General features: G+C 40.0%; 1 protein-coding gene across 3 annotated transcripts; it reads left to right on the forward strand.

Annotated features, from left to right (window-relative positions):
* The first annotated feature begins 632 nt into the window (after window positions 1-632).
* On the forward strand, window positions 633-27,310 carry DNAJC21 (DnaJ heat shock protein family (Hsp40) member C21). Of its 3 annotated transcripts, XM_033179328.1 has the most exons (13): window positions 633-1,013; window positions 4,906-4,999; window positions 6,793-6,916; window positions 7,225-7,347; window positions 8,417-8,721; window positions 9,951-10,102; window positions 11,721-11,808; window positions 14,028-14,105; window positions 15,876-16,034; window positions 16,787-16,829; window positions 21,492-21,664; window positions 25,214-25,289; window positions 25,859-27,310. In XM_033179328.1, exons 1-13 carry the CDS (start codon window positions 917-919, stop codon window positions 26,021-26,023), a joined length of 1,677 nt encoding a protein of 558 aa, XP_033035219.1. In that variant the 5' UTR covers window positions 633-916; the 3' UTR covers window positions 26,024-27,310. The 3 variants fall into 3 exon arrangements, with proteins under 3 accessions (XP_033035219.1, XP_033035221.1, XP_033035220.1); XM_033179329.1 differs by lacking the exon at window positions 14,028-14,105 and having other exon boundaries at window positions 693-1,013; window positions 25,859-26,337; XM_033179330.1 differs by lacking the exons at window positions 14,028-14,105; window positions 15,876-16,034 and having other exon boundaries at window positions 637-1,013.
* Window positions 27,311-27,993: the final 683 nt, after the last annotated feature.

Consider the following 27,993-nt stretch of genomic DNA (forward strand, 5'->3'; position numbering starts at 1 on the left):
GAAGGCTTGAGTCAACCACTTGACCACTTGGAGTCTGAATCGCCTCATCTATAAAAACGGGGCTCCCTTGATAAATTCTAATCAGATATTTTCCAGAATCCTCTCCCATCCCAGCTCCAGTCTCCCCCTTCAGCCCTCAGGTCGGCAGCCACTCACACTGACCGCCATTTGTGTCCCTCACAATGACACCAGCGTGGCCCTGCCTCCCTCCCGCGTGGCCCCGCCTCTCGCCGCGCAGAGGCCCCGCCTCTCATCCCAAGGCCCCGCCTTCCTCCTGCTCTTCCCCGCTAAGGCCTGCCTTCCTCCCACGCGGCCCGCCTCTTTCTCCGCCAAGCTCCCGCCTTTCTCCTGCGCGGCCCGCCTCTCTCTCGCCAAAACCCTGCCTCCCTCCCGCGTGGCCCCTCCTCTCACCCCGCAGAGGCCCCGCCTCTCATCCCAAGGCCCCGCCTTCCTCCTGCTCTTCCCCGCTAAGGCCTGCCTTCCTCCCACGCGGCCCGCCTCTTTCTCCGCCAAGCTCCCGCCTTTCTCCTGCGCGGCCCGCCTCTCTCTCGCCAAAACCCCGCCTTCCTCCCGCGCGGCCCCGCCTCTCACCCCGCCGAGGCCCCATCCCCTCCCACGCGGCCTTTTCCGGAACAGAGCCCACCCCTAGCCCCTGCGAAGCGGCGGCCGTCGGCACCGCCCCCTCCGCGCTCCCGCGTGCCGCATCCCGCGTCGTCTGCCGCCGCCGCGCGCCTTCACTGACCCTCGCCGCCGCCGCCGCCCCCGCCGCCGCGCTCGCTGGCTGGCCCAGTGCGGGCGGCGGGCTCCCGCCGGAGAAGACTGCCAGCGCCGCCGCCGCCGCCGCTTCGGCCCGGGCTCAGGCCCGGGCCCCGACCCCGTCCCGGGCCCCAGCGCCAGCCGCTCGCCCGATCGGGCGATGAAGTGTCACTATGAGGCGCTGGGGGTGCGGCGCGACGCCAGCGAGGAGGAGCTCAAGAAGGCCTATCGGAAACTGGCCCTGAAATGGCACCCGGGTAGGTACCCGACCCGCAGCCGCCGCGGCCCCTCGGACAAGCCTGGCCCTCCCCGACTCTCCCTTCCCCGAGTCGGACTCCGCGGAGGCAGCAGAGAGCGATATGGCAGCCTAGGAGCTCCTTGCCCGGCCCGGCCGGTGCCCGGCGCCGCCCCGCCCGCCTCGGTGGGCGCAGCGCTCCGCCCAGGCGCCCCCCGGCTCACACCCCATCTCCTCATACCCGCGACCCCGGTCCTGCATCGCCACTGTAGGGGGAAAACTGAAGTCCAGCGACCTCACCTGCTCCCGCTACCAGGTCGCAGACACCATGAGGGAGCAGTCGGGGACGCGGAACTCGGACCTGCCCCGGGCTTGCCCTTCCCTGCGTCCCTTGAAGCGCAGCCTCTCGGTGTTTTTCCTCGTCTGCCCTCCACTTCGTTCGGGTATCCCAGATACTTCAACCTGATGTATGGCTCCTTTCCTTTCTTAGTTAAGAAGTTAAGAGACGAGAGCTAGTAAAATATCTTTTAAATAGGGATGCAGTTTTTTCGCCTTTTTTTAAAATTTTAGTAGGCTGATTAAGCAGACCCTGTACTTCACTTTGGACATGATTCTGCCGAGGAAGAGTTTTAATCAGGCGGCTTCCCTAGTAAAGTTTGTATGTTTACTTAGAAGTATCCTTCCTTTGGATGTATCATTGGACTATAATCCAGGCCTGTGTGACTTTTATGAAGTAATCTGATCTTCCAGGCTGGGAAACTTAGTAGTTGACGCTCAGCTTTTTGAAGTTCATATGAAGAGGTTTTCATATTTGCATTAATCAGTAAACACGGTTACAGAGTATCCAATATATGCAAGTCACTGCCCTCTACTAAGGAGATTTGGAAATGCTGACACAGAGATCTTAGAGTCTTTTTGGAAAACAACTTTCTGCTTTACACAAACGAAAAGTTAAATACAACTGGCCCCTAAAAAAAATCGCAACATACGTAATTGGTGGTTAGATTAATAGAACAACTAATATATGCTCCAGGAATTCAGGGAGGGAGTTACTTTGTATTGAGTCTTCCCCTTCTCGGAGGAGTTTGGACTGGATCCTAGAGGAATGCAGTTTGGAAAAGTGAGCTCAACAGTATGGAGGATAGCATGGTGGAGGACAAAAGATGTTCCAGGGGACAGTTTGGCTGAAGATGGTGTTTATTGCAGGTCTGAAAAATAAGGATTAGGAGAGGAGTGGAAGGAAAGGCCGGGGATCCAAAGTCAAAAGGGAATGGCTATGCTTGATGTAATGAGAGATAGAGCTGTGGGTCTGTTACTTAAAGTTGTTTACCAACAGAGGCATGAAAAAATGTGATTATAAATGTATTAGAGCAGAAGTAAATGAACTGATGTTCATCATAGCAGAAAGTCAGAAGGTACAACCAAAATTAATAAATGTAAAAATAGTGTAGAAGTATATTCTTAGAGTTTGGGTTAGTGGTTAGTGTAGAAGCGTATTCTCAGAGTTTGGGTTGTTACTGTTAAACATCGAGTTAGGAATTAGAAGGAAGTTTGGAATTCCTTGACTTTCTAGGAGGGAAAGGGTAAATGAAGTAGAGAATGCTGTGACCAAAAGCGTATGTAATTTTCTGAAGAGTGATTTTAAATCAGATTGTATTTGTTGAATACAAGAGTAGTTTGAAATCAGATTGTATTTCTTGTAATCTTGAATATTAGGCCAACGACTGTGAAATTTGCTTCGCTAAATAAGGGAGAGTTGTGGCTGATTTTATTAAGCTGCCATGGGAGGGTACTGTGAAGGCAACTGAGTGGATTGAAGAGGGCTGGAGACAGAAATTAGGGAGGGTCCGCAGTGGACAGACAGGTAAGGGCCCAAACCAGGCTCGGGGTCAGCGGGAGGGGAAAGCCCCAGGGGAGGAGATGTTGGGAAGGAAAAATGACCAGATTTGGTGATTAATTAGAAATTAGTGCAAAGAAGAAGCATGCAAATATGACTAAAATATCAGTTAACTCCTGTGAAACCAAACCTGTTAGGAACTGAATGCAAATATCTTCTCTAAATATCATCATAATTTATGGCATCAGTGTGATGGTAACTGAGAATGGGCAGCAGGAAGCCCTAAAGAGCCATGGTCTATGGCTGCAAAACTATTTGTAGATAATATGTTGCTGTCATGTATTCCTATAACTTCTTAGGAAGGGTAGTATTGAGCTGTAGCTTAAAGAATTTTAGTGTGCTCTGGCCAGGTGCGGTGACTCATGCCTGTAATCCCAGCACTTTGGGAGGCTGAGGTGGGTGGATCACTTGAGGTCAGGAGATTGAGACCATCCTGGCCAACATGGTGAAACCCCGTCTCTACTAAAAACACAAAAATTACACGCAACTATAGTCCCAGCTACTTGGGAGGTTGAGGCAGGAGAATAGCTTGAACCCAAGAGGCAGAGCTGAGCCAAGACCACGCCACTGCACTCCAGCCTGGTGATAGAGTGAGACTCCATCTCAAAAAAAAAAAGAAGAAGAACTTTAGTGTGCTCCGTAGTCAATTCAAAATATTTTACTTTCTGAATGTATTAGTTGTCTATTGCTATGTAACAAATTACCAGTACCTCAGGGCTTAAGACAACAAACAACAAAAACAGCAAGCGTATATTCACTATATGGACTCCCACAGTTTCTAAAGATCAGAATCTGGGAGTGGCTTGGCTAGATAATTTTGGCTTTCTCTCATTGTCTGAAAGAACCTGCTTCCAGCTCACCAACCACCAACTCATGTGGTTGTGGCAGGCCTCAGTGCCCTGCTGGCTGTTGGCCAGAGCCTCCTTCACCCCATGAGCTTCTCCATAGGCAGCCTGAGTTGCTCATGCTATGGCAGCTGGCCACTCCCAGAGTGATCAAGAGAGAGGGAAAGCCCAAGGTAGAAACTGCAGTCTTTTATAACCTCATCTCGAAAGTGAGGTACCGTTACTTCTGCCATCTCCTGTTGGTCACACAGACTAACCTCGCTGACACAGAAAGGACTGCACAAGGTGTGAATGTCAGGAGGCAGGGTGCTGTCTTGCAAGCTGGCTACCACCCTGAGGCAAGGACGCTTTCTGAATTCCGTGGTTCAGGAAGCACAGCTAAGGAAATAATAACTAATTAGTGTATATTTTTAAAACTGTATGAGATTTCTTTTGATATGCATTGATGAGAAAGAAAAAAAAATGTGAGCACTAAACGTAATCTAGCACAAAATAAGTCTTTCTAGAACTGATTTTATTTATTTTACTCCTTTTAAAAGTAAAATTTATACTACTCAGGATTTTCCATTTGTGGATGTGCAGTTGACTTATTTTACTTTTATTTTATTTTGTTTTGTTTTATTTTATTTTATTCTGTTTTAGAGATGGAGTCTCGCTCTGACACCAAGGCTGGAGCACAGTGGTGCAATCTAGGCTGACTGCAACCTCTGCCTTCTAGGTTCAAGTGATTCTCCCACTTCAGCCTCCCGAGTAGCTGGGACTACAGACATGCGCCACCATGCTGGGCTAATCTTTTGTATTTTTAGTAGAAGTGGGGTTTCACCATGTTGAACACCAGACTGGTCTCGAACTCCTGACCTCAAGTAATCCACCCGCCTCGGCCTCCTAAAGTGCTGGGATTACAGTAGGCATGAGCCATCACGCCGGCCCAGTTGACTGTTTAGTGATGTACCAAAGCTTAGGGAAAAGCCTGAAATTTCTACTTAGGTTGATACGTTTAACAAATCTTGATTATTGACTGTTATACGGGGTCTCTCTGCTTTGCTCTAGTTGTTTGTCTTTGTTTTGTGCACTTTTCATCTGTTTATGGCACTTCTGGTGAAAGAGGTCTTACTTAGATTCTGTCCTCTACGTTTTTGATTAACTAAATTTCTGTGACTTTATTTTAACAGATAAAAATCTGGATAATGCTGCAGAAGCAGCTGAACAATTTAAATTAATCCAGGCAGCGTATGACGTGTTGAGTGACCCTCAGGAAAGAGCATGGTGAGCATCACGCTGTCCTTCCCATCCTAGTTTATGATATTGGGAGCAATTATCAATATAGGTTGCTTTTTTTTCAAATTTAGTACATTAAATGGTTTTTGGTGTGTTCTGAAACATCTGTCACCTAGTCATCACATAAAATCTAATGTTTGGGTCAGAAGGAAACTTGGAAATGATTGCTTCAATTATCTGATTTCATAGGGGGTGAAACAGAAAGTTTGGTGATATCTTATCATTTTAATTTTGATACTTTAGGTGACTTCTCATTAAATACCCTTTGGTATATGACAGATTTACTGATATCAGACAGGAAGAATGTTTTCTTTTTTTTTTGAGACAGAGTTTTGCTATGTCACCCAGGCTGGAGTGCAGTGGCGTGATCTCAGCTGACTGCAACCTCCGCTTCCCAGGTTCAAGTGATTCTCCTGCTTCAGCCTCCTGAGTAGCTGAGACTACATGTGTGTGCCATCACCCACCTGTATTTTTTTTTTTTAGTGGGGATGGGGTTTCACCATGTTGGCCAGGCTGGTCTCAAACTCATGACCTCAAGCAGTCCACCCGCCTTAACCTCTCAAGTGCTAGGATTACAGGTGTGAGCCACTGTGCCCGGCCAATACAGTGTTTTAGTACAAGAATGGTAATCCTCAAAGCTACTTTATATGAATAAATTGAATTAAGCTTCTACATCTGTGACAGACATTACTAATGATGGTCTGATCATTTAAAATAATTTCCGGATGAAAATTACTGTGTTTGAAGTTCTCAGTTTTCAGATTCTCAATTAACTTTTTGCCACAAGGAAATAGGTTGTAAGCTTTGACATAACTGTGCAAGATCCTGCTCTTACAAAGAGCTACTGTGCAAATCATCTTTCTGTTAAACAGTGTATAGCACAGGTGGCTATCAAGAAAAAAAGGCTGTAAAGAAAATTCTTATAAAATTGTGTTTTATAAGAAAATCAGAGAGAGGATCCTGAACATTTCTCTACCCAAGGAATTTGGAGATCTGGTCTTGGAATTGCTTTTGCCTTCCTCTCAGAACTTCGAAATTCTTTCCTGACTTCCTTTTGCCTAGTCTCTTCTCAAAATCTTGGGTTGTTTTCTGATCCTTGGGATTCCTTTGTCTTTTTATTCAAAGCTCTTGCCTAGTAACTGTCTTTTTACCTGGAAGCAGTACCACGTAGTGGCTAGGAGCTGGTCTTCCCAATGTAGGAGACCTGCTTCTGAATTCTGACCTTGCTGGTTACTGGTTTTATGATCAAGGATGACAAATTATGTAATATCACTGACTTCTATTTCCTCTTATATCAAATGGAGATAACAACTGCCTTTACAGAGTTATTATGAGAAGTAATTGTATGTGTGTGAAGCTCCTAGATTAAGTTGACATAAATATAGGGAGAGTCTTATTCTGGTGCATCTTGGTAAATTTCCAAATCACAGATGTGTAATGATTCTGTGGGCCAGATTTCCTATGTCCTGTTTTTTGTTTCTTTCCTGTGGAAGTACAGGACTCAGAGACAGTCATGGAAATTCCTTGGCTTTTTAAATTCCCCTGTTCATGTGGGCTAGCATTGTATAATGTATCAGAAGTTGCAGGCCTAGTTAAAATGAACAGTTCTGTGAAAGATTATGAACTCTTTTCATGTTAATATTTCCTTAAAAGTTTTTGGTTATGGATTGGACATACCCACAACCAAAAATGTACAGTAATAATTTTCAAAAGGAGCAAGAAATCGTTTTGAATTCTTACTTATTCAGCCTTCACTGATGATGCTAATTTTTGTTTTTCAGGTATGATAATCATAGAGAGGCCCTACTTAAAGGTGGGCTTGATGGCGAATATCAAGATGACAGCTTAGATTTGCTACACTATTTCACCGTTACCTGTTATTCTGGTTATGGAGATGATGAAAAGGTAAGATAAATGAACTCACCCTTAATTTCTTATCAAGTACTAAGACTCACATACAAAGAGAGTTCTTAAAACTATTCTGTAATAGAAAGTGAAGCAGTGTTCATTTTGAAAACTGAAGCTGCATTACCTTCATATTTAAACTGTCAGCGTATAAAAACCTCCAGTTGAAATCTAAATGTACTTTCAGGGACTGAACTTTGTCCCAAAATTCTTCAACATTAAAATTTTTCATTTTGTATTTTTAAAATCTTATTCTGTGATTAGGCTGTGAAAGTGTTAAGAATTTGTTTTTGTTACTGTTTTTTTAGGGCTTTTACACGGTGTATCGTAATGTTTTTGAAATGATTGCCAAGGAAGAACTAGAATCTGTGTTAGAGGAAGAGGTTGATGATTTCCCAACTTTTGGAGACTCCCAGAGTGATTATGATACGGTAAAAGAAAAATGCATTGTGTTCTATAATTAGTATTTATCACTGTGCCATTTTTTAATTTAATTTAATTTTTTGAGATGGTCTCACTCTGTCACCCAGGCTGCAGTGCAGTGGTATGATCGTATCTCACAACAGCCTCAAACTCCTGGGCTTAATCCTCCTGCCTCAGCCTCCTGAGTAGCTGGGAACATAAATGTGCACCATGACATCTAGCTAATTTGTAAATTTTTTTGTAGAGCTGGGGTCTTGCTAAGTTTCCCAGGCTGATCTTGAACTCCTGGCCTCCCTCCTTGACCTCCTAAAAGATTGGAGTTACAGTCATGAGCCACAGCTCCCAGCTTTCCATTTCCTTGTTTTAAAACAATTGGTTCTAGTTCTCTGACCTATCCCATGACCTCTCTTTGTCTCTCTTCCTTTCTGAAGTAGCTTTTGTATCTCTTGCAACCTTCCCTCTACTTTTCCTTTTTTATTTTTTATTTTTATTTTAATTTTATTTACTTATTTATTTTGTTTGAGATAGCGTTTTACTCCTGTTGCTCAAGCTGGAGTGCGGTGGCGCCATCTCAGCTCACTGCAACCTCAGCCTCCCAGGTTCAAGCAAGTCTCCTGCCTCAGCCTCCCAAGTAGCTGGGATTATAGGCACCCACCACCAATGCTCAGCTAATTTTTGTATTTTTAGTAGAGACAGGGTTTCGTCATGTTGGCCAGGCTGGTTTCAAACTCCTGACCTCAGGTGATCCCCCACCTCAGCCTTCCAAAGTGCTGGGATTACATGTGTGAGCCGCCATACCTGCTTTTCCCTTTTAATTTACTAATTATTTACTGATTATTTACTAATCACCATGGTCCCATCTAGTGATTAGTAAGGCTATTTTTATTTTCTCATTAGATTTATTTTGAAGAGTGGTTTATTCTGGAAAGCCTTAAAAGTACTGTCTTCTCCAGTGATTAATAGAAGTGTTATATATGTGAAAAAAGAAAGCTAAAATATGTTTTGCATCACTAATATTTACTGCTTTTCTAAAAAAATTTAAAAGCCCAGAATTTAATCTGTTTTCTTTGTCGCTAGGTAGTCCATCCTTTCTACGCTTATTGGCAGAGTTTCTGCACTCAAAAGAATTTTGCATGGAAGGAAGAATATGATACACGACAAGCTTCAAACCGCTGGGAAAAACGAGCCATGGAAAAAGAAAACAAAAAGGTTCGGGACAAAGCAAGGAAAGAGAAGAATGAGCTTGTCCGTCAGCTGGTAGCTTTCATTCGTAAAAGAGATAAAAGAGTGCAGGCTCATCGAAAACTTGTGGAAGAACAGAATGCAGAGAAGGCAAGGAAAGCCGAAGAGATGAGGCGGCAGCAGAAGCTAAAGCAGGCCAAGTGCGTAGCGTGCGTGGGGCCCTCTTCTCAGTATCGGTGGGGGTCAGAGGCAGCACCAGAGGTACCTGACATGTTCATGATGGGTTCAGTCATCAGCCTGGCTTTATCCTGCTTTTTGTTCTTTTTTAAATTGTGGCATTGGATAGTGTTTTTTCATCTACTGTATAAAAATTATTAGTATTATTATTATTTTGGGGGCAGAGTCTCGCTCTGTTGCCCAGTCTGGAGTACAGTGGTGCGATCTCGGCTCACTGCAACCTCTGCCTCCAGGTTCAAGGGGTTCTGCTGTCTCAGCCTACCAAGTAGCTGGGATTACAGGCTTAATATGCCGCCACACCCAGCTAATTTTTGTGTTTTTAATAGTGACGAGGTTTCACCCTGTTGGCCAGGCTGGTCTCCTACTCCTGGCCTCAGGTGATCTGCCTGCCTCAGCCTCCCAAAGTACTGGAATTACAGGCATGAGCCACAGTGCCTGGCCTTAAGTTTTTATTTGAATTGCATGTTTTCCTTCAGAGACCCTTTACATTTGAGAGATCCTTTAGACTCTTGTAAAATTTAATAATTTTAATTAATAACTAATGTTAATTTTATTCTTCCTCTTTGCAAGGCTGTGTTCTAAGTGCCTTCCTCACAGCAATGCTGTGAAATAACTTATCCTCCTTGTTCTTTCAAGGAAACAAGGCAGACAGGCCTAAGATCACAGAGCCAGTAAATGGTAGAGGAATTGAACCTGAGAATTCTGACTCCACACTTTCCTGCTTTAGCCACCGTGCAGTACTGCCTTTTGGTCCCTGTACTCTGAGATACTCAGTTCATTTTAGTTCCTCTAAAGTTTTGTTGTTAAAAAGTTACTCTAAAAGCATTCTGTCCAGAGCATTATAGCATTCTTTTAAAAATTATTCACTTCTTAAGAATCCTAACTCATCCCACCCTCATATTTTGAAAATTAACACTGTACCTACACGACTTAAAATCGTCTGAAGATTTTTAATAAGTTGCTGAGTTACATGTTTCAAAACCTATTATCTACTGCTGGAGCAATTAAAATCAACCGTGTAACAGGTTTAAGTGACTTTGCCTTGGTTTTTACTAAGCACAGCTTTTAAGTTTGTAAGCATGGATAGGTTGGGAGCAAGCTCTCTAGGGGGAATGGATTTCAAACCTAAGTAGTAAGTAAAAACCATGCAGAGGCATGCTTGTTGCTATGAGACTGTGCTGTATGTGTCCAGACTGGCGGAGCAGTACAGAGAACAGAGCTGGATGACTATGGCGAATTTGGAGAAGGAGCTCCAGGAGATGGAGGCACGGTACAAGAAGGAGTTTGGAGATGGGTCGGATGAAAGCGAAATGAAAGAACATGAACTCAAAGATGGGGAGGATGGTAATGTTATTTTTATACAGTGTGTACTTCTAGCTGCGTAACATGACAAATGGCCATGTTTACAAGTGTGACTATTAAAGAAAACTCAATTAAGTGATAGGTCCAGTTTTAATAGTAACTATTTCTAGAAAAGCTGATATTGCATGAGAATCTATGTGTTGTGTATAAATTCTTCCTCTCCCTTGTGACTTTATAGAAGGGCTCCTCTTCATGTGCCAAAATGTTGTTTTCTTTGCCGCTATCATTAGAGCACAGGTATTTGACTTCCTTAAAAGGCAAGGATTGGGCATTTTTGAGAATAGCTGTATATCTGATTTTCCCCACTGTCTCTATAAAATTGACCCAATTTTACCTTATCTACAAATGTGATTTTTCAGATTAGTAGCCCAAATGATAAAATGATAAACTTTTATTTATTCAAAATGACTAGGAAGTGAAGTGTTTTATTAGTGAATCAGAAGTAATACTTGTGAAAGTACTTTGAAAATTAAAAAGCACTCTATAAATGTGAGATGGCCTAATTTACATCGAGTTTTACAATTTATAGCGTCCTTTCACATACAAGATCTCACTGGATCCTCACACAATCCCCCTTACATGGGGGTTTTGCTCATGGAATTGTCTCTATTTTGCCGTTGTAGAAACTAGGACTCTGAGAAGCTATGAGATGTGCCTGAGAACGTATGACCATTTTTAGATCCAGAGTTTTTGCTTCAAATCCAGTATTGTTAACTTTTGATTGATTAAAATTTCACATATACGATATATTTAAAGTCTACAATACCGTAATGGAAAATTAACACCGTATATTAAACATTAACACTAGATAGGGTATATTTTGATCATTGATAATTTCAGTGAGATAGTCCTTCAGAATCATACTGACATCACTTATAAATAAGCAACATGTACATGTAAGAGATACCTTGAGATATTTATTGGTCCTATAATAAATCCCAAATGACAGTTTACCTGTTTGTTTCTTCAAAAATAGAATATGGGTTTGTGAAAATAATTTCAGTTGAGCTTTTTAGTCACTTGGTTTTTGTGGACTATACTGATAGTAATTACTCAGTTGTAATAAAGCCAAAAACTTTAAAGTTTATAATGTGAAACTTTACATGAAATATGTTAACTTATGGCCTATCTGTCTTATAGTGATGGAATGTTATAAACTGTAAGTTTATTAAGTATTTAAGAGTAAGTCACAGTTGTAAATGTGTTTGGACCAAATCTTGCTCAAGAGGTAAACTAAGAAAAGACCTTTGTTGAAAAAACTGCTTCATGGTAGATCTATTAAAGTGGGATTTAATTTTTTAAACTTAGCTCACATCCAAGACTTCAAGGATGTTTTAAATCTTCTTTTAAGTAGACTTAGGAGAAGAACTTGAAAGGGAAGGTGCTTTATTTGGAAGCCTTTCCTTATAGTACGGTGCTTCTTTTAAAAAGCTAACTCAAATCCTGATAGCATTATTTTTTTTTGGTAAATAAATAAAAAAATTTAATTTCTAATTTATGTGTGAGTTTAGATCCTTACCAAAGAGATGAAATTTGTTAGCATATTTTAGATTTGTGCTCTGATCAAAAAGGTTTCTTACTGTAGGCTTCCCTCTTATAGGTAAAAACAGTGATGAGGCTGAGGACACTGAGCTCTATGATGAGCTCTACTGCCCAGCATGTGACAAATCGTTCAAGACAGAAAAGGCGTAAGTTTATTTATTTAATTTTATTTTATTATTTTGAGACAGGGTCTCACTCTGTCACCAAGGCTGGAGTGCAGTGGCACAATCATGACTCACCGCAGCTTTGACCTCTTGGACTCAGATCATCCTCCCATGTCAGCCTCCTGAGTGTCTAGGGCTACAGGCACCTGCCACCATGGCCAGCTAATTTTTTTAATAGGCTGGTACAAAAGTAACTGTGGTTTTTGCCATGACTTTCAGTAGCAAAAACCGCAGTTACTTTTGTACCAACCTAAATATTTTCTGTGGAGATGGGGTTTTACCCTGTTGTCCAGGTTGGTCTTGAACTCCTGGGCTCAAGCACTCCACCTGCCTCAGCCTTTCAAAGTGCTAGGGTTACAAGTGTGAGCCACTGCATCCAGCTAAAAGGAGTAAGTTTAGTATCTTTGCACTTGTGTTTTCTTTTTTTTTTTTGAGACAGAGTCTCACTCTTGCCCAGGCTGGAGTGCACTGGCACGATCTCAGCTCACTGCAACCTCCACCTCCCGGATTCAAGCGATTCTCCTGCCTCAAGCTCCCGAGTAGCTGGGACTACAGATGCAGGCCATCGTGCCTGGCTAAGTTTTGCATTTTTAGTAGAGACAGGGTCTCACCATGTTGGTCAGGCTGGTCTCAAACTCCTGGCCTCGGGTGATCCACTTGCCTCGGCCTCCCAAAGTGTTGGGATTACAGGCGTGAGCCACAGCGCCCGGCCCTTGTGTTTTCTTTTGAGTTGAAGTGTAACACTTTGAACGTTCTGAAAAGAATGTGCTTGTAGCAGTTGATAACTAGCCTCACATACTGTCTTGGGGGATTCCTTTCCAGCAGGGGAGGAAGAGGTATTTGTCCCTGCTGTTAAACCTGTTGTGCTGGTTCTCACTCATCCCAGTATTCCTACGTAAGAGCTGCTTTTAAAACACATGCACTGTCTCCAGAAAGAAATGTTGCTTGTTTTGGCAAAGAAGACACAGTCACATGGGCAAAAAGTCTAGACCATGTCTAATCATCTTCCTCCATTGTTGATATCAGACTCGCTTCCCACCATCCCTGTCACATGCAGGCTGATGCTGCCAATATAGGGACTTGAAACTTGTCCGGCCCGGAGTATCTTTGCTGAAGTGGAAGCACTTTATCTTAGGGAGACAATGATGAAGAGAGAAGTGTTAAAAAGGATACCATTATTGTAAAGGAGGGAGGAAAGAACATGGGAGAAAATGAGAGTAGAATCAGCAAGGGAAAAGTAGCAAAATGGGCAGTCAGAAAGAAAGGAGGCCAAAGGATGAGAACGGGGCTGTGAGAGTCATAAATGGTATTACCATATGACCTCAGGGAGAAATAACGGAGTAGTAAGGGAAGGGGAAAGGAGCAGAAAAATTAGAAACAAGCAAGAAAAAGTCAACAATGAAGGAGATTTGAAATTTTTTTTTATTTGGAAATAATGACACATTTAAAGGTAAATTGCAAGAAGAGAATACAGTGTGTCTGATTGACCTGTTACTAACATTTTGCACCATTTGCATGTCCTCTTTCTCTCTGCACATTCACACACACGCAGTTTTTTTTCTGAATAATTTGAAAGTAACTTACATATATAGTGTTCTCTAAATACTCTAAATACTTCACTATATCTTTAAGAATAAGGTTATTCTCGCCGGGCGCAGTGGCTCATGCCTGTAATCCCAGCACTTTGGGAGGCTGAGGCGGGCAGATCACCAGAGGTTCAGAGTTTGAGACCAGCCTGATCAATATGGATAAACCCCGTCTCTACTAAAACTACAAAACTAGCTAGGCGTGCTGGCACATGCCTGTAATCCCAGCTACTCAGGAGGCTGAGGCAGTAGAATCACTTAAACCCGGGAGGTTGTGGTGAGCCAAGATCGTGCCAGTGCACTCCAGCCTAGGCAACAAGAGCAAAACTCTGTCTCAAAATAAGAAAAAAGGGTAAGGTTATTCTCTTATGTAACCATGCTACAGTGATCAAATAAAAGTAATTATTAACATTAATATAGTATTTTTATGTAGTTTACTACCTGTATTCCAGTTTTGCCAATCAATTGTTTATTAATATAGAATTTTCTCCACTTCAATACAGAATGCGGTCTAAGATCGTAATCTGGAATAGCTTGTCTTTTTTATGCTGTTTACATTTTAGAAGTATATTGTTTCTTTAAAATACTTTTTTCATAGAATTCTTCTCATTCTAGGTTTGTGCATTTCCTCATGATTAGATTCAGGTTATGCAGCCCCAGGTGGGACGCTGCACAAGCGTGTTGTGCTCTCAGGGATTCATAGCTGGAGACATGTAAAGTCCTTCTGCCCCTCATTTGTCGTGATAATTTTCATTACCCAATCAAGGTGTCATCTAATTTTACTACTATACTACTAATTTTACTATAGAGTTAGTATTTTTTCCCTTGCAACAAGTTTTCCCTTGTAACATGTTTAATCTGTGAGGAGACACTTTAAAACTATGCAGATATCGTGCTTCTCATAAAAGTTTTCCTTATAACTTTGGCATCTGTTGATGGTTTTAGCTTGCATCAGTATTTTTTTTTTTTTTGAGGCAGAGTCTCTCTCTGTCACCCAGACTGGAGTACAGTGGTGCGATCTTGGCTCACTGCAAGCTCCACCTCCCGGGTTCACGCCATTCTTCTGCCTCAGCCTCCTGAGTAGCTGGGACTACAGGCACCCACCAGCACGCCCAGCTAATTTTTCGTATTTTTAGTAGAGACAGGGTTTCACCGTGTTAGCCAGGATGGTCTTGATCTGACCTCGTGATCTACCCACCTCAGCCTCCCAAAGTGCTGCGACTACAGGCGTGAGCCACCACGCCCGGCCACATCAGTCTTTTTTATGATAGTTGCAAAATGATGCTTTTCCAGTGCCAGTGCCCCCTCCAGTTTTTATCTGTTAGCACTTGGCCTTTTGCTGTAAACTGGAGCCTTCCCTTTTATCCATTTATCTGTCTATTATCAGTTTGAATTTATGAATTGTTTTCAGTGTTTCATAATTCATTACCGACCTTTTCTTGCTCAAATTTTTTCAGAATTGGTTAGTGAGCATTCCTTCAAGCCAGTTCTTGTGTCCTTTTGACATGTGCCTCTGTCTTTTTTGGAGGACTTACTTTCAGACACAAGATCGTCCAGTATCTATCTCCAGGGCAGCTTGGTCTCAAGGAGAATTTTAGTGGGAAAGAAAAATAGCAACTAAAACTATAATAACAAAAGCCTAAACAGATGAGATGAAGTAGATAGTTGACAAAGATTCCTCCTTTTTAGTTGATATAACTCTTGTAGCTTATGTTGTCGGCTCTGTTTTGTGGAATGCTTTTTAGTTGCCTGTAGGTGTGCTAACTCAGACATTGCCAGCAGGGTTTTGAACAGAGGGGTAGAGAAGTGTCTAAACTTACATTACTGTGGTGAGAGTGAGGAAGGAGACCTCTCCTGAGAAGGTGAAAAGCAGCTGGTGAAAAAGCAAGAGGCAGTAAACTGCTCTTGTATTTCAAGCCCTCCCACCACCATTTCTGTAGTCCAGGGGGCTCTTCATTTTAACATTAGAATGTGTGTTTTCTAATTTCCCAGTGATCCCTCCAAGTCTGTGGGATGGCCTGGAACGTAAAAACACTTAGCAAATACTTAGCAATTAAAAGGAAACAATGGAGGAAGCTTTAAGAATTGAAAAATCAAGATAATAAGTAGAGAATTTGACCAAACCTCCCCCTGCCAACATTCCCCCATCCCCAGAAAGGAAGAAAATGTATGTAGATAAAAGGACAGAGAAAGACAGGGAAAGCTGTGGTACTAGAAGAAAGAGTATGGCCCCGAGCTTCCAGTGTGCTTACTACCGGAGGAATCCTGACACGTTGTTTCTCTGTATAAAGTCATGAACAAATAAAAAAAAGAAAATTTAAAGTAAATAAATAAAATAAAACTATAAACGTTTTGCTTAGTGGGAAAAAAGCAAATTTTATCTTGGTTGCAGTTATCCAGCAACATTATCTGGACACCTGAACTAATTTTAGCGTAGCTGCTCACGTCAGATTGCTCTTTCAGCATGAAAAATCACGAGAGGTCAAAGAAGCATCGGGAAATGGTGGCCTTGCTAAAACAACAGCTGGAGGAGGAGGAAGAAAATTTTTCAAGACCTCAAATTGATGAATATCCATTAGATGACAATTCTGAGGAAGAAATGGAAGATGCACCAAAACAAAAGTACTTCTAAATATTAAATGTCACTAGAAATACTTATCACATTCAGAGATTGCATTTAAAGGTTTTGTTTTGTTTTTTTTTTTTAGATGGAGAATTGCTCTGTTGCCCAGGCTGGAGTGCAGTGGCGCAATCTCAGCTCAGTGCAACCTCCAACTCCCGGGTTCAAGCGATTCTCCTCCCTCAGCCTCCCAAGTAGCTGGAACTACAGGCACACACCAGTATGCCCAGCTAATTTTTGTGTTTTTAATTGAGACAGGGTTTCACCATGTTGGCCAAGCTCGTCTTGAACTCCTGATCTCAGGTGATCCACCTACCTCGGCCTCCCAGAGTGCTGGGGTTACAGGCGTCAGCCACCACGCCCGGCCTTAAAGTCTGTTTTATCCCAAGGAAGTTACTCTGTTATGCTAATACTGTCTCCATATTTTCTAGTTCATGGAACTTTATAGTGTTGAAGTGGATACAAACAGAATGTCAACTATAATATTTATAGAACATATTATCACTATATTAAAAGCAGTTTTTATACCTGGCAATTGATATGCTAATTACTATCCATTGAACTATAGCCTTTTGTTATTCTCTAAAATGACAATGTGAATACTTTATTTTCCTTTTAATGCTTTATAATATTAAATATTTTTAATCTTTTACTTCTATTTTACTACTTTATCACTAGTGTTTCAATTTTTTTTTTTCCACTTAAATCTTCACAGAGTCAAGTATTTGACATTTCGATTTATATTTGCTCTTAGGCTTTCTAAAAAACAGAAGAAAAAGAAACAGAAACCAGCACAGGTATGTTAGAAAGGTTTTGTTAATATTAAATGCCAACTATAAAGTTGCAGTGCTCTTATTTATTCAGTGTCATCTGTATTAAGGAGAGAGACATAATTTTATGTTGGTTGTAAGCTTGATTAAAAGGAATTGGAAATATTTTCCTTTTTTAGTGCTTCCCTCCCTTGTATGTATGTAATAACTAATTTAATTATGACTACCAGTGTGTTTAACAGGTATGCATGTAGAATTCCCCTGGTATGAATTAGCTGAGTTTTCAGTATTAAAAATCTGAATACATTACACAAAAGGGCTTTTAAGTCAAGATAGCAATTAAAGTCTTGAAATAGGAAAATCTGGGATTGGTCATTTTTTTATCTAAGTTTATTTCTGCCAACAACATAAACATTGCAAAAGGAACATTTGGTTAGAAACTTGTAATGATTATGAGTCTTGAAAAAATGTTTCTATTTTTCTGAAGTTTAAAGTAATTTAAATATTTCACAGCTGAAATCCAAATTCATTATCTTAAGGACTATTTTTAAATAGAATGATATTATGTTGTTACACCTATAAAAATAAAGTGAATTTGTCCATTTTACCAAGGATATTTGGTTTTATGCCGTTTTAGTATAATCTAGTTATATTAACTTACATTAAGTATTAATATTTTTAATAAAACGCATTAATGCTTTTTAATAAAGCTTTAGATTTGACTTATTTATCCAAATGGTTATAATAATATATTTGATAGTCTTTTTAAAATCAGTTTCCTATTCCAAAAATGATACATAACACATGAGTTAATCACTTAAAATTGTAATTTGGAACTTTTTGCTTCAGTTATAAAACCACATAGCAAATGTGTGTTCTTTTTATAAATTGACGCCTACCGTTATCCATCCAAACACCTTATAATTATTAGTTCGGAGCACTTTCTGTTACCTTTGCGTATGTCAGTACCACTACAGTAAGGAAAAAATAAATGGAGAGAGATTTATATTTAACCTGAGCCTGTATTACCTTGATTAATGGAGCATAGATTCTATTGATTGCAACCATAAACACATATATTAGTATTTTCTTACTGGTGAAAATGCTTCAAATGAACACCCCATTGTTTCTCGCAAAAGCTGTATTCCTTTAATAGCATCCCTCGTTTATGATTCCTGATTGTAGCAAGTTCAGACCTAGCTTGATGTAGCACTTTTCCTGATATTTTCTAAGATCTTTTTGAAGGGAAGGGCAATGTGGAGACATGTACTGATAGATTTAAGAGCAGATGGCAGCAAATAATGAGTATCTTGAAACTTGAGACTGGGAAAGTTTTCCGTATGGCCAGAAAAATTCCGTAAACAACAAAGATTATACAGGAAAACCCTCCCAAATTAAAACTGAATGTAAATAGAAACAAATGACCCTGACTGACAGGAAAGAAAATTTAATTCAGGTAACTCAAACATAGTACTCTGACTGAATACGTTCCATGGGATATAGTTGAAAGATAAAATTAACTGCCAAAAAAGTAAGTCCTGAATTTGGTATTTTTTTTGGTGGTATTGGTGTGGTATTTTTGAAAGTAAATGAATAATATTTTCACCAATTTCATAGGAGGCATTGTCACTATTGAATTTTTTTTTTGATATGCAGAAGAAAATTTGAAGTATTATGTAGTTAAATTTTTCTGTTCTTTGTTGATCTGTATTTAATGTTGTGTCTAAGAAAATGATGCCAAGACCCATGTCATTTCTTTCCCCTATATTTTTTCTAAGAGATTTGTTAGTTATTTCTTATGTGTAAGTATTTTATTTAAAATATTTTTTGTATGTGATTCAAGGAGAGGATCCAGCTTTATCAGTGTAGATACGTAGTTTTCAACATTTTTTTTTTTTGAAGTGATTATCTTTTCTCTATTGTGTGCTCATGGCAACTTTGTGGAAGATCATTTAATCATGGCATGTACAGAAGAGTTCATTTCTGTGCTCTATTCTGTTATCTGTTTATCTGTCTTTGTGTCAGTACCACATTGTTTTTGTTATTGTAGATTTTAATATGTTTTGAAATCAGGAAGTATAATGCCTCCTCTTTTTTGTGAGTGCTTGGCTAGTTATAGTTTATAATCAAATTTAAAAATTTTAAACAATAGGTCTGTGAAAAAAATCCTGTGCTATTGGGATTTTTATAGAAATTGAATTTGTTCACAATGTAGGTTGTATTGACATCTTAAAAAAATTAAATTATTTGACCCTTGACCCCCCCCCCAAAAAAAGGAATTAAATGAATAAATTGTTGCTGGGAACCATATTCTTTTTGTGGGAAGAGGGAAATACAAACAGAGAGAGAAAGAGGAGAAGAAGAATACTATGGAGTTAGATTGAAGTGAAGATGTTGGTATGAGCCCATGATTTAAAGAAAGTAAGTGTGTGAGCAATGTGCATTGTGAGGACCTAGAAGCAGTGACACCCCTAGCATTGAGCACACCTAGTGCACATGTATTGGTTTTTAAGTTCCCTTTTCCATGAAAAGGAAACAGGCTTGATCTTTGGAAAACTAGCTGATTTCAGGGCTGAGACTGGGAAAGCGGAACATGAGCCTAGAGGGTTTTACACTAGAAACTAAGGAAGTGCTCAAAAACTTGATAGGGATACATTAGAAATACTCAAGATCCAGCTTGCAGGGCCTGCCAATTTGGGAAAATTTGAGTCATCAAAAGGGAAAAAGGTAATAGATCTTCATACATTGCATTTGTTAAAAATAAATTTATGTATCTATATTGACTTTTAAAAGAGTGAGAGTTGGCCAGGCGTGGTGGCTCACACCTGTAATCTCAGCACTTTGGGAGGCAAAGGCAGGCGGTTCACAAAGTCAGGAGTTCGAGATCAGCTTGGCTAACATAGTGAAACCCCATCTCTACTAAAAGCACAAAAATTAGCTGGGCGTGGTGCCACGCGCCTGTAATCGCAGCTGTGGAGCCTGAGGCAGGAGAATCGTTGGAACCCTGGAGGCTGAGGTTGTAGTGAGCTGAGATCACGCCACTGCACTCCAGCCTGGGAAACAGAGCAAGACTCTGTCTCAAAAAAAGTGGGAGTTGGAGAAAGGAGATGGGAAAGCTGTATTATTACGGGAGAATATTAATTAGTACAAGTGCAAATGACAGAAGTAATAGAGGGAGAAAATCACTCTTCTACATCCACCAGTATATAAATGTTTCAGGCAAAAATCGTGAATAGATGCCAAGTATATTCAGTAAATGGTTATGGGGACAGGATATTCACATAGTCTCAGCGTCACACTCTAGAGATCACTTATTAATTAAAAAAGGGAAAATGTACTTTATAGTTGAAAAATCTGGCAATACCACCCCAACCAAATGATCAAACTTATTAATATCACTGAAAAATGTGACAAACGCATTTTGCTTCCTGGGATTATAGTATTATGCTAGAAATGTTTAACCTGAATCTGATCATTTGGAAACAACCAAACAAAGCCAAATTATGGGACACTCTACAAAACATCAAATTGTCAACATCATGAAAGACAAAACAAAAAAGTGGGGGAACTGTTCTAAAATAAAGGAGATTAAAGATACTTGACAAGTAAATGCAACATGTGATCCCTGATTACACCCCCTATCCTGTATGTCCCAATAGGGGAAAAGGATTAATTGGTAAATTTGAATGTGGGTTGTGTAACAGATAATATCAGCATTAGATTCTTGAGTGTGAGTATTGTGCCAGAGAATGTTTTGATTCTTAGGATGTACCTGGCAAAGATTCATATCTGCCTGCAAGCTCACTTTCAGATGGCTTGGGGGAAAAAGTGTGTGTTGGGAGAGAGAAGAGGTGGAGAGAGCGAGCACAAATGTGCCAAAATGTTGCTTGAAAACAGACAGGTACACTTAGGATAGGTTTGCCCGGTGTCTTTCTTGTTTTTTTTTTTTTTTTGAGACGGAGTCTTGCTCGGTCGCCCAGGCTGGAGTGCAGTGGCTCAATCTCGGCTCACTGCAAGCTCTGCCTCACAGGTTCACACCATTCTCCTGCCTCAGCCTCCCATGTAGCTGGGACTACAGGCGCCCGCCACCGTACCCGGCTAATTTTTTGTATTTTTAGTAGAGACAGGGTTTCACCGTGTTAGCCAGGGTGGTCTTGATCTCCTGACCTCATGATCCGCCCGTCTTGGCCTCCCAAAGTGCTGGGATTACAGGCGTGAGCCACCGCACCCGGCCCTCTTTCTACTATAATGCCTGTTGTTGCCGTTGTTTGTGACTGTAGAAAAATAGTTGCTCATTGCTTATCATTTGGAAATATGGAAAAGTATCATCCTTAATTTTACCTGTAGAGATTACTTAATAAAGAATTAAATTGTGATTACAATTATGTATAATTTTCTCTCCTGCTTTTGCTAATACGTTGTATTTTTTCACATAATTGAATATCTTTGGAAACATGATACTTAAGCACTTCAGAATTTTTCTTCATATATTCAGCCATTCACTTTTTGAACATTTGGATTGTTTTCAGATTTCCGCTAATTTACCATCTCTGTAATGAGCATCCATGTTCTTAACTTACCTGCTTCCCCTTTTTATTTCCCGAAATTATATAACTATTTGGCAACATAACATAAAAAACTAGTAGTAGTAGATTTATTTTGTAATGGCACATACGTTTTATTACTTAGAATTATGATGACAATTTCAATGTAAATGGAACTGGAGAAGGAGTAAAGCTTGATCCAGAAGATACTAACTTAAATCAAGACGGTACCAAAGAATTGGAAGATAGTCCCCAGGAAAATGTCAGTGTCACAGAGATCATTAAACCATGTGATGATCCAAAAAGTGAAACTAAAAGGTAAGTCAAAGTTGCATATTATTTGTAAATTACCGAATATTGATAGTAGGATATAGCTTTTCATATATCAAATAAAATCTTCTTTCCCATGACTGACCAAGTAATTTAGATGTATCTGTACATATTTGCATATAGATACACACACATATGTATACAGATGAAGAGCATTGAGAAGAGGATGCTAGAGGAATGTGCCCACACACATCTCAGCAGCATGGCCACAATCAGAAAGATGTCACTTTGATCCAGTTCTTGTTTCCCTTATCCTGCTGTGGTGCTGATTTTGTCGTGGATCATTAACCCTTGACCCTCACATGAGAACAAGACTCCTGCTGCCTCCCTGGAGTGTTACTAACCAAATCTCCATGCTCATGACAGCAGCTTTTGCTGGGCCCCACTATGTTGTGAGGATGCATGGCAGCAGCTGGAGCCCTTCCTGCTTAGAGGAGCCCTGGACTCTTGGTGCTGCACAAGGCCATGGTGTGGCCTAGGAGGAGGTCTCACTCAAGGGAGGTAGCCAGTCCTGTCCTCTCCTTCCTCTTCTTGTCTGACTTTCTTTTCTCCATCCTCCTCGGTTCCTCTAGAACAGAGAATCATTTCTTATTTCTTGAGGAAAGATCTGATAGTGAGGAGCTTCAGGTTTCTGTCATTACAGAACCCTGAAAAGAATTAAAGTGACAGAGCCAAGTGGGAGCATGAGGTAAAAATGCTAACACTGGAGCAACAGTGATGGGGTGGGGGAGTGTGTGTACTTTGGGGTTTAAGGCACTTAGGGGTTTAAGGAAGGAGGAAACAGATGTGACTGAGGCCTACGATATGGCTCTGGCTATAGAAGAAATTATATAAAGAACTACACAAACTGGTCATGTTGAAGCTTTGAAGAACTTTGGAGAGTAGAAGCCTAGAAGGGGAAATTCATATTTATTTCACTCTGACACCAGGTGTTTGTTCCCTTTCTGCTAATGGGGAAACTGAATTTCAGGTTAATTGTCCAAAGACAAAAGTTGAGTAGAAAGGCTGACACTTCATTCCACCTGCCTGACGACTTGAAGGCACCCAGATCATCTGGCTCCACGGAGCCTGGGTGTCCTGTGGGATGGGCACAAGGGTGGGCCAAGAGGTGGGGCTGTGGGCCTCTGAACCCCTCCTTCATCTAAAACTAAAATTTTTCACTTGTTTTCCATGTTACTTCTTTTTTTTTTTTTTTTCAGAGATGGAGTCTTGCTCTGTCACCCAGGCTGGAGTACAATGGCACAATCTCGACTCACTGTAATCTCCGCCTCCTGGGTTCAAGCAATTCTCCTGCCTCAGCCTCCCGAGTAGCTGGGACTATAGTCTTGCACCGCCACGCCTGGCTTTTTTTTTTGTATTTTAGTAGAGAGAGGGTTTCACCGTGTTACCCAGGCTGGTCTCAAACTCCTGACCTTGTGATCTGCCTGCCTCGGCCTACCAAAGTGCTGGGATTACAGGCGTGAGCCACCATGCCCAGTCTCCATGTTACTTCTACATGAGAATTGGTCTGGGGAGGAAGAAGGGTTCTCAGACTTGGGCAACCTCTGATATAGTTCAGCTCTCTCATTTCACTGATGTGAGGAAAGGATTCAGAGAATTCAAGTGACTTCTTCACAGCTGCAGCATGGCAGGGCTAAGATAGATACATTACACCCACCACCCTCCCCACACTACTCCTGTCCCCTGGATCCAGGGCCTTTATGCTGGGCTCCTCTGCTGCTTCTCTGGAGTGGTGTGGACACTGGCCACCTACTGAGACATGTTTTTTAAAAAAAATTGTGTGTGTATGTGTGTGTGTGTGTAATATTTTTAAAAAATAAAGGTCTTAGATATCAGCTTTAGAGATGTAACTGTCTTTCATAATATAAGTGATGTTTGCCAGGAATATTATCCTAAATTTGTTAGACATATTTGTGTCATATCTGTGATGATAGTTTGAAAATTAGTATGTATTATTTGTTGCCTTTTATGCCATTGTATCCTTTTCTTGATGTTTTCAAAGCTGGCTGAATCCTACACAATATGTTACACTCCTAGTCTGCATCTTTTAAATGCACGGGCCATTTAACTTAACACAGACCATTGGCCTCTGCGTGAAGAACAGTATGCCTATAAACCGGAAGCATTACCATAACCTACTCATTGTAACCCATCTTGTCTGTTCTGTACAGTATAGTTGGACCCAGATTTTTACCCTATGAATTTGGTTAGCACAAATGAGGGAAAGTATGAAATGCCTAAGGAAAATTGAAATTCATGCAGGAGATGAGTAGAGGAATGTTCAGCAGTTCAAGCAGAATAAGAGGAACCCAGCTACATCATTTCTGATCTAAATGATATGGTGGGGAAAAACCATCATATCAACAGAAAGGACATAATTTTTAAATAAAAGTAAATTCCTTACATTGAGCAAATTTAATTTTATGAAAAATGTATTACAGAGTCTTTGTTTCACTCATTTCTCTGTGCAACTATTGAAATGTTTGTTAGACTGGATCACGTTCAAGAAGTTAATATTAGGCCTGGCTCGGTGGCTCATGCCTGTAATCCCAGCACTTTGGGAAGCTGAGGCGGTGGATCACGAGGTCAAGAGTTTGAGACCATCCTGACCAATATGGTAAAACCTGTCTCTAATAAAAAATACAAAAATTAGCTGAATGTGGTGGCATGTGCCTGTAGTCCCAGCTACTCAGGAGACTGAGGCAGGAAAATTGCTTGAACCTGGGAGGCAGAGGTTGCAGTGAGCCAAGATCATGCCACTGCACTCGAGCCTGGCAACAGAGTGAGACTCCATCTCAAAAAAACAAACAAAAAGAAGAAGATAATGTTTCTGGGAACCACACTTCATGTCAGATCATTTATGATTACTGTTGGTTGGTTATGAAGATGGTTTGCTTCTTTAAATGGAGTATTGAGTGCTTTGTGCTTTTTTTTTTTTTTCTGAAACAGAGTCTTGCTCTGTCACCTAGGCTAGAATGCAGTGGTGTAATCTTGGCTCACGGCAATCTCTGCCTCCTGGGTTCAAGTGATTCTCCTGCTCCTCCTCCCGAGGAACTAGGATTACAGGTGCCTGCCACCACGCCCAGCTAATTTTTTGTATTTTTAGTAGAGACGGAGGTTTCACCATGTTGGCCAAGCTGGTCTCAAGCTCCTGACCTCAAGTGATATCCCCGCCTTGGCCTCCCAAAGTGCTGGGATTACAGGTGTGAGCCACTGCGCATGGCAGTGCTTTGCTTTTTATGAAAACACTGTATAAAACATTCAGAGATATTTTAAGAACCTTGTTTTAACTTTGTTTCAACTGTTTTAAGTAAATTCCTTAATTTTTATGCCAAATGTGATATTCAATTTGATTTTTGAAGTTGCTTTTTAAAGCTGTTCATTTGAGATGTAAAGATTATTTAAATTGCCTTTCAAATTAATGAATTAACCTTTAAAGTGCATTTCACTTTTTTGAGTGTTCTTTAGAGCACTCAAATAATGATGATTAAAAGGAGTACGTTATTTTTTGATTATGCTGAATTATTTATTTTCCAGTGTTCCTAAACCCAAAGGAAAGAAAACCAAAGATATGAAAAAACCTGTCAAAGTACCTGCTGAACCACAAGCAATGGTAGGTCAAAATCATATTCGTATCTCTTTAGCATATCTTGCTGTTTAAGCAATATAACGATCTAAAGATGGGAATGTGTATTTGGTGAGTCATTCCCCAAAGAACCTGCAAAGACGTGGATCCATCAACAGTTTTGTTTGATAAAGGTAGAATGTGTACATATAATGTATCTTTTTTTTCATTAAAATAAAAAGAAGCACATCAGAAATGCTTGACTGTACCAGAACAGTTACTGTTGCTTTCTGTTACTTTTCAATCTAAAGCCTTTGTGATAAGAATTACGTGTGTCAAGTTCTGGAGATTACTTGTGAAGCATAAACTCTTCCTCCATTCTAGTCCATGGGGTACATGCTATTGAAAGTCTCAGGACCCTTAAAGTGAATCGTGTTGATTAGTGGGATTTAACCTCCAAGAACATCTGCCTTTGTTGGACCTGTTTATTAGCTGTCCACTCTGTTAAAACATCTTTATTTTACAATTGTTTGATGCTTAATCTTGACATAAAAACCTAAAACACTACTTTTACGTGATAATAATTACTTTTATTTATGATTTTTTGCCCTTCTCAGAGTGATGTTCTTATCAGCTGTACAACCTGCCATAGTGAATTTCCATCCCGGAATAAACTTTTTGACCATCTAAAGGCCACAGGTCATGCAAGAGCACCTTCATCATCATCTTTAAACAGTGCAACAAGTAGTCGAAGCAAGAAAGAGAAATGTAAAAACAGATAGAGATTCTGCCTGTGCTTTTGTTTGACTGTCTCTAGATTTTGAAACCAAAAAACTGAACTGAAATCATCTAAAGAATTAAAATTTCAATGATCTGCAGTTAATTACATTGTGGAAGATTATTTTTTATCTTGTAAAAACATTTTTTGGTTTAATATATATTTTTAAAACATTTCACTAGTGATTGAATTCTACTTTTGCCATCTGAATTGACTTGAATGTCTTAAAACAGGTAAATACTGTAAAGTGTATATTCTTGATGTTTGTTGGCTCATGTGGACAGAAATGTACAGGGAGAATTACATTATTTTAACACATAGAAGTTCTCCTTTCTGCTTTATTTTGTGAATTTCACGTTACTTTTACTTAATGCTTTTGTATTTTGTTAATCCTTCATAATGTGTGAAAAACTCGGATCTTTTAAAAAGCATCACAGATCATTTTTCCACATGACACTGGATCCGATTTTAAAAATTATTTTTAAATAACTGATTATGGGTTATTGTGTTTTTTTCTCAAGAACAATGATAGGTAGAAACTAATTGAACATTTGTAGTTCTGTTTCAAGAATAGTATCTTTTCAAGGTTTTACTTGATTTAATTTGATATTTTACTGGTTTACCAGTAAGGTATATTGTTCAGTTTTTTGCTCTGATTTGAATTGTGGAGGTGGAAGCAAATTAGTTTACATGGTATGTCCTCCCTAGGCACAGTGACAGCTGTAAAGTATAACAGAACAAGGTAGCAGATGGTACAGAATTTATACTATTTAACAAGAGATGTGTTATTCTTCGTTGGGTTTTTTCTTCACTATTTTCAGACGTTTTTGTTCTTTTTTTCCCGTGACTCAATGGAGAAAAACTTTGTTAATGAAAGATTTTGTGATAGAGCTGATGCTTATACCATCTGTTCTATAGCAATGATGAATATTAACACAAAAGAAATATGGAGAACTGTTATAACTGAGTATTAGAACAGTCGTGTACATTGATCAGTATTGAGTCCATTTTTAGGATGGATTAGTCAGTTCTTTTAATTGGTCTTGAAAGTAATTCTAAGCTCACTGGCTTGAAATGTATACTTTCTGTACAATGAAGTTATTGCTTTCCGCATATCCTCTAATCTTCAGATTAACGAACAAATTTTCAATTATAGATCAGCTCTAAAACACTAAAATCCTTAATGGCAAGGTCTTTTCTGATAGCTTCATGGATAGTATTGATGATCAGGTTTCTTCTGTGTTATTGACTTAAAAATAAGCATTTGAACCTTAAATTTTTTTCTTTTCCATTTAGAGATATATTTTTTCTTTACCTTCATGTGGTTTTATTTCTTGCTAATTTCTATCACTAATTCCTCATAATTGTCCCCGCTCCCCTTCTTGATCTCTTCAGGGGGAATACTAGCCAGTTTCGTATCTTCTGATCTCTTATCCTGAGACTTCTGAATGTGCTCTACTTTCTTCTTATCTGAACTAGATGAATTGGCCGTAATTATGAATAGGAATATAAATGAACCAGAGGACATACTAGTCACATGTTATTATACAGTAAAAAATAGGAAGTCATCTTGAAAGGCAGTTAATGTACTGCAAATGTCCCTTACAACTTCTTTGCTTTCTCTTGTACCAAACATGCAGGTATTTAATTTGTTTCATGAGGGTTGAGTAGAGTTACTTGTCACTTTTATTCAGATTGACAAAAATCAACCATAGTTTTCAAGGGATCTTCGTGAGTTGTGACTGGAAGCTGACCTGAGTTTTGTGTCTCATCCTCTGTGATGTTGAGAAATCATCTAATTTCTCAGAACTTTTTCTTATCTCTAACACAGTTCTTACCATAATAATATTGTCTCCATTTATCATACAGGATCATTATGAAGGTAAAATGAAATAGTATATATGAAAATGCTTTTTAAACACAAAAGCTTTATACAAAATATTGTTAAATTTAATTAAGGTAAATCTTTTTTAG

The sequence above is a fragment of the Trachypithecus francoisi genome, unplaced genomic scaffold, assembly GCF_009764315.1.
Source record: "Trachypithecus francoisi isolate TF-2019V2 unplaced genomic scaffold, Tfra_2.0 Lachesis_group2, whole genome shotgun sequence".
NCBI classification, from domain to species: Eukaryota; Metazoa; Chordata; class Mammalia; order Primates; family Cercopithecidae; genus Trachypithecus; species Trachypithecus francoisi.